Source organism: Myotis myotis, unplaced genomic scaffold, assembly GCF_014108235.1.
Source record: "Myotis myotis isolate mMyoMyo1 unplaced genomic scaffold, mMyoMyo1.p scaffold_m19_p_23, whole genome shotgun sequence".
NCBI classification, from domain to species: domain Eukaryota; kingdom Metazoa; phylum Chordata; class Mammalia; order Chiroptera; family Vespertilionidae; genus Myotis; species Myotis myotis.
In genome coordinates this window covers 436,166-449,649 of record NW_023416328.1, presented here as the reverse complement: position 1 = coordinate 449,649, position 13,484 = coordinate 436,166, and the positions used below count along the sequence as shown (strand labels likewise).

Sequence of the window (13,484 nt, the reverse complement as noted above, 5' to 3'; positions counted from 1 at the left end):
TAAAGACACGTTAAAAGATCTTGCCTGGGAAGTATTAACCCACCCGCCGTATTCATCAGATCTTGCTCCTCAGATTACCACTTGTTCAGATCGATGGCACACGCACTTTCTGAGCAGCACTTCAAAACTGGGAAATTGGTTCTCTGAATGGTTTGCTTCAAACCAAGAAAAGTTCTATTGGGACAGTATCCACAAAATACCTGAAAGATGGGGGAAATGTGTAGCTAGCGATGGACATTACTTTGAATAAAGCACTTTTGGTGGTTTCTCTTGAAATTATCTTGTTTTCTTTGATTACAAAATCCGCCATTATTAACCGGTACACCTACTATATAGTATGCTAATGGACAGAAAAATGCATTCAAAAATTACGGAAGGAAACAAACCAAAAAGATAACAGTGACTTGTCTTGAGGTGAGGTTTGTCTTTTGCTTCCTTCTTTCTGCTGCTTTCTAAATGTTCTTCAATGAGCATGTATTATATTTATTGTTGTTTTTATGTATTTATTTTTTAAATCAGAAAATAAAGGTATAAAGAAAAAGTCATTTCTCTGTGTCAGAGCCAAAGGTATAGATTTACACTCTATTATGCTATTTATATTAGCTGCCAGGGAGAGGGAAATTACTAATTTTTCATGGTCCATCACTGTGCTGTTTGATTTCTTCAAACCAATATGTATATTAAGTTTTAAAAAATGAAATAAAGATGTTTATCTTCTCCATGGAAAGTGGGTTACATGGGAAACTACCATTAATCTCAGAATCTCATTTTAGTTATTATAGTTTAAAGGCAGACACACTTGGGAGAACACAATGAAACAAAGACCTGTATAATTCACACAGATAGAAGCCAGAGTTAAGACACTGAAACCATCCATTATAAAATAGAGATGTAGGAGGAAATATTTAATATTTTTTTTTGGTTAGGGTTTATTTTAAAACATATTTTTTGTTAGGGTTTATTGTTATCAAACCGAATGAGATTTCACAATATTCAGAACTGAGGGAGTTGAGATATTCTGCTCTATAAATAGCAAATCAGTGCTATCGTGAGAAATGTTTCTTATGCAATTTTATATATTCTACTAGAGGCCCGGAGCATGAAATTCATGCACACAGGGGTGGGGGGTTCCTCGGCCCAGCCTGCACACTCTTGTAGTCCATGAAGTCCTCGGAAGATGTCCAACTGATGGCTTAGGCCCGCTCCGCAGGGGGGAACGGGCCTAAGCTGGCAGTCAGACATCTTTAGCACTGCCGCCGCCACCACCACTGCGCTCGCCAGCCGTGAGCCCAGCTCCTGCGTTGAGTGTCTGCCCCTGGTGGTCAGTGCACATCATAGCAACCAGTCATCCTGCCGTTTGGTTGATTTGCGTATTAGCCTTTTATTATATAAGATTGTGGTACTAAGAAGACATGTATTTATTACTTCTAGACATAATTCATCACATGGCTGTACTCACGTGGGTGATGCTTCCTGATCCATTCTAAGCAATCAAATGCTACCTTTTTAGGCTTCTTTGGTAGCACATAGTATTTCAGATTATGTCTGTTAAAGCTCATGGTAAATCTAAAAGAAGTCCCAAACATAAAATTTTGTTACTATGAGAAAATACAGTTTCAGCCACCTTCAAAAATTAAATGCTGATGTTCCACAAAGCAAACCTAATTATCGAGTTGTGTTAAATTGAATATTGCCCTGGCAGCTTACATAATAGAACAGAGAAATGGAAGTTGGGTTAAGGGGCTAACAAAATGAATGGTGACAAGGAGGGAGTGTCTACGGGACTAGCTGACAAGGAGCTAGAGGACTGTGGAAGAGAACACATGCAGATAAGCCGAGAGCCCAGCCTCCAAGATGAAGATGACGAAGAGCAGAGATGACTAAAACATTATTTAAAAGACTAAGAAAATCAGCCCAGCCAGTGTGGCTCAGTGGTTGAGCATCGACCTATAAACCAGGAGGTCGCGGTTCGATTCCTGGTCACAGCACATGCCTGGGTTGTGGGCTTGATCCCCAGTGGGGGGTGTGCAGGAGGCAGCCAATCCATGATGATTCTCTCATCATTGATGTTTCTACCTCTCTCTCCCACCCTTCCTCTTGGAAATCAATTAAAAAAAAAATATATATATATATATATATATATAAAACCATAAGAGAAAACATATACATTTTCCCAAATTTTGACTGTGTACATGAGGGGCTAATTGCCGGGCAACAAAAGGTGCGTGGGCCATTGTACTTTGGCTCTGTGTCCCGGAGAGAATGTGGGTGACGCTGAGAGATGTGCTCTTCTCTCTCTCTGGTCTTTTGCCCTTGGTATCCCACTTCCTCTCTCGCACTTCCTCTCCACTATCTCCTCTCTTGAACTTCAGTTTCTTCTGTGAATTCTTCCCTTTTGTCGCTGAATATGTTCTAAGATCACCAATCCTAAAAACAACAAAAGCTTCCCTTGACCCAATGCTGTACTGCTGCTGGCATCCCACCTTTCTTTCCCTCCAGTGGCAAGTTTCTGGGAAGACACGCTCCCAATCGACTAACCACACTCTCCGTTTCTCCTCATCACTTCCATTCTGGCTTTCCCGTTACCATTCTACGGAAACTGTCTTATCAAAGCTTTTACAACTAAAGAACTGTTACTGGATCCTTGGCCTGCAGGGACCCTCCACTGTCCCAGGGTCCAACATCTCCGCAGGAAGAACAAGTTAAATTTAGAGCACAAAGACCTCCCCGTGCCTGGGCTGATGGTGAGCAGGCTGCTATTACAAAGGTGTGGAGATCAGAGGGAGGCAACCACTGGCTCTGTTTTTGTATCTAAATCCAAGCTAGCTGGGTCCAGGTTTTGTTGCCATTGGTAGGATAAATGTGTTTAGTTTTAGGACCAAAGAATGCCTTGCTGTGGAGGGCAGCCACGCTCCTGAAGGGACTGCTGTACAGGTAAGAAGGCCATGCAGGAGGCAGCAGTAACCTTCACCTACATTTGTTTTTGCATTGGTTTCTCAGGCCGAATCCTCTCTGACCTCCCAGTCACGCCACATTGGCTATCCTTGCTGAAAACCCATTAGCTCTCAGTTTTACATTCCCTTCACCTCTCTGATCTCCCCATCTCCATCTTCTCTTCCTTTGCTCACTCCCCAAGTGACAATCCCCCCCGCAATGCTAGGCTCTTCTCTTCTTCCCCTACGTCATCTTCTTCAGGGACCACACTTTCTTTAAACTGCATCCAAATAAAGGGTGCTGAAACCGGTTTGGCTCAGTGGATAGAGCATCGGCCTGCGGACTGGAAGGTCCCAGGTTCGATTCCGGTCAAGGGCATGTACCTGGGTTGCGGGCACATCCCCAGTAGATGTGCAGGCGGCAGCTGATCGATGTTTCTCTCTCATCGATGTTTCTAACTCTCTATCTCTCTCCCTTCCTCTCTGTAAAAAAATCAATGAAATATATTTAAAAAAAACAAAAACAAAAACAAATAAAGGGTGTCCCAAAATTCACGCAAGAAGTAATTTTGATAGAAAACACAGGTTTATAATTAAAAATTGTAAATTTTTTATCGATTCATAAAGTATACAGCATAGGGTTATGGATGGAATAGCACATCAGGTAAATGGCCTCCACGGCTTTGCTGGCACATACGCAAAGCCGTGGTCTTCACTGGTCTTCACTGTCACTGCTCCTGGGCCATAGTTGGTACTTGGTAATGCTTATCAAATTGAAGGGATTGAAATCAAAGGGCAACAGATATTAGAATCTGATTCAATAAACCAAGTAAAATTAGGCTTTTATTTTTTTTTGTTGTTGTTGTTAATGCTCACGCAAAATTCAAATCTTGCGTGAATTTTGGGACACCCTTTACCATTCCCACGAGTCCCAACTTTTGCCTCCAGCTTAGACCTCTTTTCAGATTTTCAACCCACAATCCAACTTCTTTTCACATAGGTGGTCTAAAACTGTGCATGCATCCCTCCCAGGGGTCACAAAGACTTTCTCAAAGCACAAAAGCAAAGACAATTTTAAAGGACTCAATTCCCAGGTCCTCCATTCTGCATTTTCACATGTAACTTTTGCTAAAAGACTGATCTGAGAATGCACCTGCAGTCGAGGCATCCTGCTGGTTTCTCCTAGCCCGTTTTCTTCCTTTCACAATTGTCCTCCCACTTTCTAAAAACAAACAAACGAACCCTACTTTTGACTCATTCTGAACTTTACTACCCTGCACTCTTCCAGATGCAAAAACCTCCAGGACATTAAAAAAAAAAAAAAAAAAAAAATAGTCTAGCATGGGTATAGGTAAAACTTTCTTTAGTCAAAGAAACTGACACCACTGATGAAGCTTCGTGTTTGCTAAGTGTTTTACATATTTCTGTTAAGGGCAGGGTATGACATCAGGAATGAAGCATTTCAGCCTCTATTGGAATGTTCTGGTTTCAGATACAGAGGAAGGTGGTGGGAGTGAAGATGATTTTTACTTTATGACCGTGCTTCTTCCTTCATCCCTGAAAACTGTCAGAGAATGCATTACTCTGAGTCAAAACCAGCCCTCTTATATCACTTGTACAAGGCACTCAGAGCTTTCTTTTAGTGCTTGAAATGGCAGAAGCATCTGTAGCAAGCAGATTGTGGCGAAGAAGGGGGCAGATAAAAGTCTGATATATTCAAGGGCTAATTTGATTGTTCTCAGTTCATTACTTACAGTCACTGCCACAGCAAAAGGAACTGCAGTCCTGATAAATTCTGGCATTAAAAAAAATTGCTCAGGCCTGGCCAGTATGGCTTAGTGGTTTGAGCGTCATCCCATGCACCAGGAGGTCACTGGTTTGATTCCCGGTCAGGGCACATGCCAGGTTGCTGGCTCAATCCCCAGTGGGGGTTGTGTAGGCAGCCAATCAATGTACCTCTTTTTTTTTTTTTTTAATATATTTTATTGATTTTTTACAGAGAGAAAGGGAGAGAGATAGAGAGTTAGAAACATCGATGAGAGAGAAACATCGATCAGCTGACTCCTGCACACCCCCCAGTGGGGATGTGCCCGCAACCCAGGTACATGCCCTTGACCGGAATCGAACCCGGGACCTTTCAGTCCGCAGGCCGACGCCCCATCCACTGAGCCAAACCGGTTTCAGCTCAATGTACCTCTTTCATCAATGTTTCTCTCCCCCTTCTCCCTTCCTTTCTCTCTCTAAATCAATAAAAACATCCCATCTAATAATAGACAAACATGGTAATTGACCGTACCTTTGCTACACCTCCCATTGGCTAATCAGCATGATATGCAAATTAACCAACAAAGATGGCGGCAAATTTGCAAACTGCAGGCAGGGCGGGACAGCGCCATCCTGCCTGCCCTGCCACCATCCGGGCCTGCTATCTGCGACCTAGGGCGGCAGGCGTCCGTGTGCGACCTGACCCGCCCGGGGTGTCCCATGTGCGACCTGACCCGGGGCGGCACCCCAACCCCCAGATCAGCCCTGCTGTGTCCTTGACTCGGGGCGGCGCCCCAATCCCTGGATCGGCCCTGCTGTGTGTACGACCCAGGGAGGAGGAGAGGCAGGCACCGAGGGATTGGGCCTGCCATCTGCCACCCGGGGAGCGGGCCTTAGCCAGCAGGTGCTTATCTCCTGAGGGGTCCCAGACTGTGAGAGGGCACAAGTGGGGGTGAGGGACACCCCCCCACACATCTCCCCTCCCCTGCCAGTGCACAAATTTTTGTGCACCAGGCCTCTAGTATTTTAATAAAAAATAATGGCCTCATTGCCTTTTCCTACGTTTTACACCACACTTTAATATTAGAACAATGTTTCTTGCATTAAAAAAAATGCCTGGTCAGTATGGCTCAGTGGTTGAGTGTCAACCCAGAAACCAAGAGGTCGTTGGTTCGATTCCTGGTCAGGGCACACACCAGGTTGAAGGCTCGATGCCAGTAGCAGGAGGCAGCCAATCAATGATTCTCTCTCATCATTGATGTTTCTATCTGTTTCTCTTTTCCCTTCCTCTCTCTGAAATCAATAAAAACATATTTAAAAAAATCTGAGTCAAAAAAGAAAGACAGTAGCAATGCTGGTGGGAATGTAAAATGGGCAGGCACTTTGGAAAATAGTCTGGAGGTTCTCAAAAGGTAAAAAATAGAGTTAGCACAAAACCCAACAATTCCATTCCTCGGTCTATATCCAAGAGTCAGGAAAACACAGGGCCGCATAAGAACTTGTATGTGAATGCTCATAACAGCATTACTCTTAATAGCCAAAAAAGGTAAACAATCCCAGTGTTGACCAATGAATAAATAAAATGTAATATACCCATAGCAATGGAATATTCTTCAGCAATAAACTTTGAAAACATTATGCTAAGTGGAAGAAGCCATATTAGATGATTCTCTTTAAATGAGACTAGAGGCCCAGCACACGATCAGGGCCAATCTTCCCCGCTGCCTGCCACATCCGCCGCCACCCACCCCCGGTTCCCAGGCTGGGGGAAGACCCTCTGGTGGTCAGTGCACGTCATTGCCAACTGGTTGTTCAACCATCCGGTCAATTTGCATATTACTTTTTTTTATATATATATATATATATATATATATATATATATATATATATATATATATATGGCGATCTAGAACAGGCAAATCTAAAGACAGAAGGTAGATTGGTGGTTGCCTCGGGCTGCTAGGGGGTGTGAGGGAAAGTGGGATTGACTACTAATGGATATGAGTGCTTTTGCAGGGTGAGGAAAACATTCTAAAATTGATCATGGTGATGGCTGCACAACTCTGACTACTCAAAACCACTGAATGATACACTTTAAATAGGTGAACTGTATGGCATGTGCATTATATCTCAATAAAGCTGATATAGTACAAACATTTGGCATAAAATCTGAAATTTTTATTTGTGGCATAATTGAGAAATGTTTACTAATTTAGTCAAACAGACTACTTTTACTAAAAATAAGAAAATGACATCATATTAGGACAGAAAGCTGTAGATCTCAAATCCAATTAAAACCAAAACAAGTATTTCTACAGCAAATAGACTGCTAAAATCCAGCAGATGGCCGCTAACTAAAAGCAGCATTCCCACAATTTGTTAAAATGAAAAAGAGAAGTCTCTCTGATTTTATTACATAGAACAAATCTGACTCGGCCTGCTGGAAAGCAGTATGTTTGGAATTACCAGATATTGTAGTTAGAGGCAGTTCTCATCAATTGATAAATGGGTAACTGAAATGTGGAATGCCCCCAAAATGGAAGATTATTCAGCCATAAAAATGAATGAAGTACTGATACAGGCTACAACATGGAAGTCCCTTGAAAACATTATGCTGAATGATGGGGAGTAACTGCTTATAAGACCGAGGTTTCTTCTTTGGATGATGAAAACGTTCTAAACTGAGATTTGGGAGATGGTTGCACAATTCTGTGAAAATTCAAAAAACCCAACTAAATTCTAACCTTTAAACGGGTGAATTTTATGGTGTGTCAATTACATGTTAATAGAGATATGATTTTTTAAAAAGAAGTTTGGATTTCATTGTATTTCACTAAGGGAGTTGTTGCCATTAATATAAAAAACATTATCGGGTCCAGGGTGTCAAACTCATGTGATTTTAAGTGATGTGTTAGGAAATGGAATCTATTTGTGCTCAGCTCTTGTTGCTTTTGGAACTGAAATACTTGTCATGAGGATATGTACTAGTTTATGTGAATTATAAACAGTCAAAATTTTCTTTTTTTATATATAAGAAAATAAGTCTCATGCGGCTGATTGGTTTGGCAATGAAAACTGGATTTGCGCCCTGACCGGTTTGGCTCAGTGGATAGAGCGTCGGCCTGCAGACTCAGGGGTCCCGGGTTCAATTCCAGTCAAGGGCATGTACCTTGGTTGCGGGCACAACCCTAGTGGGGGGTGTGCAGGAGGCAGCTGATCGATGTTTCTCTCTCATCATCGATGTTTCTAACTCTCTATCCCTCTCCCTTCCTCTCTGTGAAGAATCAATAAAATATATTAAAAAAACCAAAAAAACTGGATTTGCCAATTAGGTTACATGGTAGTCATTTCCCATTATTTGAAAGAGCTAAGCCACAAAGTTTTGACAAAACTAATTTAAAAGCATATCACAGAATAAAAAAAATATGTAAAAAATATATTAGGAAAGGTCTTCAGAATATATTGGATATAAGGTTCATTTATGTGAAACAGCAACTATATTTAATAGTCATGGGGTAAGTCTTGGTAAGGCATTTTTTAGGGTATATTTCCCAGAAAAAGTAAAGTGAGTAACTAATGATCTGACTTATTTTGCCAGTCACATGTTTTATAAATCTTTGCTTTCAACAAAATTTGGAGGACTTAATTGAGTTGTCAGTTGAAATATCATTAAAAATAATTTTTCATGACAGATCATTATGTAATTTTGGCATATGTGTCAGAGGGAATTCAAATTGAGTGTTATTACTACAATAAAATGCTTTCCATTCCCATCCACGTTTCTGCAAGCAATGTTTCTCAATGCTTACATCTATAAAAGAAATTTAAGCCACCCAGTCAGCATGGCTCAGTAGTTGAGCATCGACCTATGAACTAGGAAATTCAGTTCCCTGTCAGAGTACATGCCCAGGTTGCGGGTTCAGTCCCCAGTGTGGGACTTGTAGGAGGCAGCCAATCAATGATTCTCTCTCATCATTGATGTTTTTATCTCTCTCTCACTCTTCCTTCCTCTCTGAAATCAATTATATAAATAAACTAGAGGCCCAATGCACGAAATTTGTGCAAGGGGTTCTGAGGGCTGAGGCGGCTGCTGCCTCGTCCCAGGGCCCTCGCAGCCCCAGCTTTGTCCAGAAGGTCATCTGGAATGTCATCCAGAAGGTTGTATGGCCATCCGGTCTAATTAGCATATTACCTTTTTATTATTATAGATTTGAGCCAACCAACTGAATTCATCCACAGATATATGAACTAATTGGGAAGGGGAAAAGTCCTATCTTTATTTAAAGTTACAAATTCTCAATCAAAATTTATGCTTAAGAAATTTAAAAAATATATTTGAACTGTGCTCACAGCCATCGCCATGCTACCATCATTAATGCCAGCCAGCCTCTAGCAATAGGGCTCCAGTCTGAGGAGAAGGGGGGTTAAGTAAGGAGTTCTCTATACCATGGCTCTTACAAAGTGGACTGCCCACAAATCAACCTGTGGTAACATACCATGGAAGCAACTGGCTACCAAAGCCACTAGCAAGAGTGTGCCCTTGACGGGAGGGGTAAAGAAACCTTATGGTTACAGGCCTGGTACTATGGCACTCTGTGAAATTAGACCTTATCAGAAGTCCACTGAACTTCTGATTCGCAAACTTCCCTTTCAGCGTCTGGTGTGAGAAATTGCTCAGGACTTCAAAACAGATGTGCGCTTCCAGCATGTAGCGATGTGGTGCTTTGCAGGAGGCACGAGGCCTACCTGGTTGGCCTTTGTGAAGACACCAACCTACCCATGCCAAACGTCTAACAATTATGCCAACAGACACCCACCCAACACACTGCAATGTGGAGAATGTGCTTAAGAACTCACTATGATAGGAAATATTTCATTTTTTTAAAAAAATTCTCCTCTTCCTGTTATTGGTAGCTCTGAACGTTAGATATTTGCTTTCCATGGGGTTGAAAAGTACCTAAGTATATGACTGCAAGTGGAAAACAGGGAACAGAAATCAGGTATTGGCAGTTTTTCCATTTTCATTTGTGTGCGAATTTTTTTTAATGTAAATGCTGGGACATAAAGCATTCATGCAAGTGAAAATGTTTCAGTGAACAAGTTTCAGCAGTTCAACTTTGTTAGTTAAATGTTTCTGGACAATGCCAACATTTGGATTTTTAAAAAATAAGTCAATTTCTTATTGATGGCAACTAAATGGTGTTTGTAGCATTTTTATGATAAAGTAGATTCCATCCATTCACTCTACTTTTCTAAGTTTCCTACATGCAAGCACATGTTTTAAATGTGGTTTGTGTTATTCCTGTAAGTTTGCTATTAAAATACATTAAACTTTAAAATATATACATATTTGTAAGCTATTCTGATCAGTTATGTGCTACTAATAATTATAAGTAATTCAATTTGGAAAAAAATTTCGGTATAAGAAATTGAAAAACAATTCTTAATATATAAACTTTTTTTTTTTTTGTATAAGTATGATACAATAAGCAACAAGACTTCATGCATGCCCTAGCTTGTTTGGCTCAGTGGACAGAGTGTCAGCCTGGGGACCGAAAGGTTCTGGGCTGGATTCCAGCCAAGGGTACATGCCCAGGTTGAGGGTTCAATCCCCAGTAGGGGGCGTGCAGGAGGCAGCCGATCCATGATTCTCTCTCATCATTGATGTTTCTAGCTCTCTATCCCTCTCCTTTCCTCTCTGAAATCAATAAAAATATATTAAAAAAAGAGACATCATGCATAAAAATATATTGCCTCAGAATAAAATTCTATAGGAAACTGAAAGAGAAATATGTGCTCAAAGAGAAAAAGGAAAAATGTAAAGTATCTGTTAAAGAGGTAAAAAAATTTTAATGTGTTTTGCAAGTGGATGATGTAGGTACAGAACTGCTCTCATATATTATTAATATTCTACGGAATACATTTTAAAAGTTTAGGTAACAATTTTGTTTTAAAATGTTAAAATAGACCACATTTTCTTTATTTAAATTCATGTTGAAAAATTCAGATGTCAGGTTAAAAATGTACAAGTGGTACAGCTTTTCAAAATTCTTTTAGGAGGCATATGTCCAAAGAAAGTATGAAGACACCAAGATCTAAAATTAAATTCCTTATCCATTCCTTCTCATCTTCTACCCTCCTGCTAGTTCCATTTCCAGGTATCATCAGTGGAACTAGCCACCTGCACCAGAAGCTGGCATAAACTTTCACTATGTCCATATTTCTTACCCCATCAGTTGCCAGTCTTGTTGATTCTACTGTTTTATCTCTTGACTCTGTCCCCACCTTCCTTTTCTACTGTTGCCACTATCATCACCTCTCTCTTAAACGGCTGCACGAGGGTTCCTAAAGGGCGTCCTGCCTCTAAACTGTTCCTCCACTCCATCTCCTATCCACTGCCAGGCGAGGAAAACATTTAACCAAAAAAGCCAAAACATAACAGCCAAACAGCTCCAATCAAGCCACCTCCCGGTGACTGTGCCTATAAGACAAACCCAGTACGTGATCAGTATGATATGCAAGACCCTCTATGATCTGGCCTCAAGCAACCTTTCCAGGGTTATCTCTTCTCTTTATTTCTCCACTCATCCAATGGATTATTCACCATTCCTTGGGCCTGACCTGTATTTTCTTTTTTTTTTCTTTAAATACATATTTTTATTGGTTTCAGAGAGGAAGGGAGAGGGAGAGAGAGATAGAAGCATCAATGATGAGAGAGAATCATTGATCGACTGCCACCTGCGCCCCACCCTGGGGATAGAGCCTGCAACCCGGGCATGTGCCCTGGACTGAAATCGAACCCCGGACCCTTCAGTCCACAGGCTGACGCTCTATCCACTGAGCCAAACCAGCTAGGCCTGACCTGTATTTTCACATCGAAAACTTCAGCCCTGAATTCTCACTTTTCTTCTGTTAAAATGCCACTCACTTGCCACTTCACATCCAGTAGGATGAATACAGTAAAAAAGACATACGGTAACAAGTGTTAGTGTGGATGTGGAAACACTGCCACCCTCACACACGGCTGGAGGTAATGTGAAATGGGGCAGATGCATTGAAAACCAACCTGGCAGTTCTTTAGAAGGTCAAATGTAGAGTGACCATATGGCCCAACAATTCTTCCCCTAGATATATATCCCAGAGAAATAAAAACACATGTCCACATGACAACTTGTACACAAATGCTCATAGCATTATTCCTAACAGCCAAAAAATAGAAACAACTCAAATATTCACCCCATGACGAATAAATAAAACGCAGATTATCCATACAATGGGACAGTTGTCAATAAGAAAGAATGAAGTACTGATACATGCTACAACATGGATGAACCTTGAAGACATGATGGTAAGTGAAAAAGGGCACTCACAAAAGGCAACAGAGTATATGATTCTATTTAAATGAAATGTCCAGGATAGGCAAAAATCTAGAGATAGAAAACCGATAAGCAGTTGTCTAGAGCTGGGAAGGTGGAGGATGCTGGCAATTAACTGCTAATGTGTATGGAGTTTCTTTTAAGGGAGACAAAAATGTTCTAAAATTAAATAGTGGTGGGACTGCACAACCCTGTGAATAAACTAAAAAAATAAAAAATTTTAAAAATCACAGAATTATATACTTTAAATTGGTGAATTTTTAGATATTGACATTATAACTCAATAAAGATGTTTAAAATTTTTAAAAGACCACTCATCCTACAAAACCCACTTCCTTTATAAAACCCTGTCTGACCCCTCTTCACTAATAGTTGTTACTCTGGGTTATAGTTAATCTTGGCTTTCTGAGTTCCTGCAGTAATAATTTACACTTCTGATCACCACTGACTTCATTCTGCAATTTGGAGAGAATTTAAAGGGTGCTGAAAACAGATTGTTTGGGTTTAAGTACTTACGCCAGCGCTCGCTAGGTATGTGACCTTGTTCAAGTTGTTTAATTGCTGTGCCTGTTTCCTCATCCATAAAGTGAGAAAAATGGGAGGATCTACTTCCTAAGACTTTTGTGTGGATGAGTTAATACACAAAATGCCAACAATAGTGCCCTGCACACTGTAGAGGCTAGAGGTGTCAGTGTTAGCTGTTATTACTGTTGTATTATTACATTATTATTGTTGTATTAAACTGTCCATATGTTTGTGTCTTCCTCAGTTCGTGTTTCTCAGGTCCTAAGGGAAAGTTTATTATCCATCCTTGTATTTCCCAAAGAGGAAGAATAACATCACAGACGAGCATAAGGAGAGGAGCATGGGGGCCATGGCTCCAAACCTTTGGATAACTGCCTTCTTCAGGGTCATGACACATCAGCAGTTGGGCAAATTTAATGCAAACAAAGGGCTTACTGGCAGAAAAGAAGAGCAGGAAAAAAAATGTATCAGAAAGTGTTCATTAAAATTTTGTACTTCCACTAAGAAATTTAAACCTTCCCAAATATAGAAGTACCAAATATATTAAAGAGTCAACAGACTTGCCCAAATTGTCACATTTTACCCACATTTACCCAAATTCCTCCATATGTTTCATTTATTCATTCTTAACAAGTGCCAATTATGCACCGGGCACCACATGCTAGACTCAGGAAATGTATAATCTATTGCTTTTGCAAGATCTCCTCACACTACTAGGAAAAGACGTTAAAGGTGTCTGCTTCTAACTATATTTGTGCAATGTTTACTCAAGCAAAACGACAAATTCTATACTTAACAAAAAGTTATTCAAAAGGTGAATTGAGCCCAGCCGGTGTGGCTCAGTGGTTGAGGGTCGACCTATGAACCAGGAGGTCACAGTTTGATT

At 40.7% G+C, this 13,484-nt stretch overlaps 1 protein-coding gene across 6 annotated transcripts in view; it reads right to left on the bottom strand.

Moving 5' to 3' along the window:
* The window catches only part of BLM (BLM RecQ like helicase), a 73,589-nt gene that overhangs the window by 28,411 nt on the left and 31,694 nt on the right, over nucleotides 1–13,484 (bottom strand). For all 6 annotated transcript variants that reach the window (XR_004975181.1, XR_004975182.1, XR_004975183.1 and 3 more), the window contains exon 13: nucleotides 1,460–1,566. Coding sequence is in view for 3 of the 6 variants with exons in the window: in XM_036355717.1 (XP_036211610.1) it covers nucleotides 1,460–1,566 (107 nt within the window). In the remaining 3 variants the exon portion in view is untranslated. The remainder of the gene's footprint in view (nucleotides 1–1,459; nucleotides 1,567–13,484) is intronic.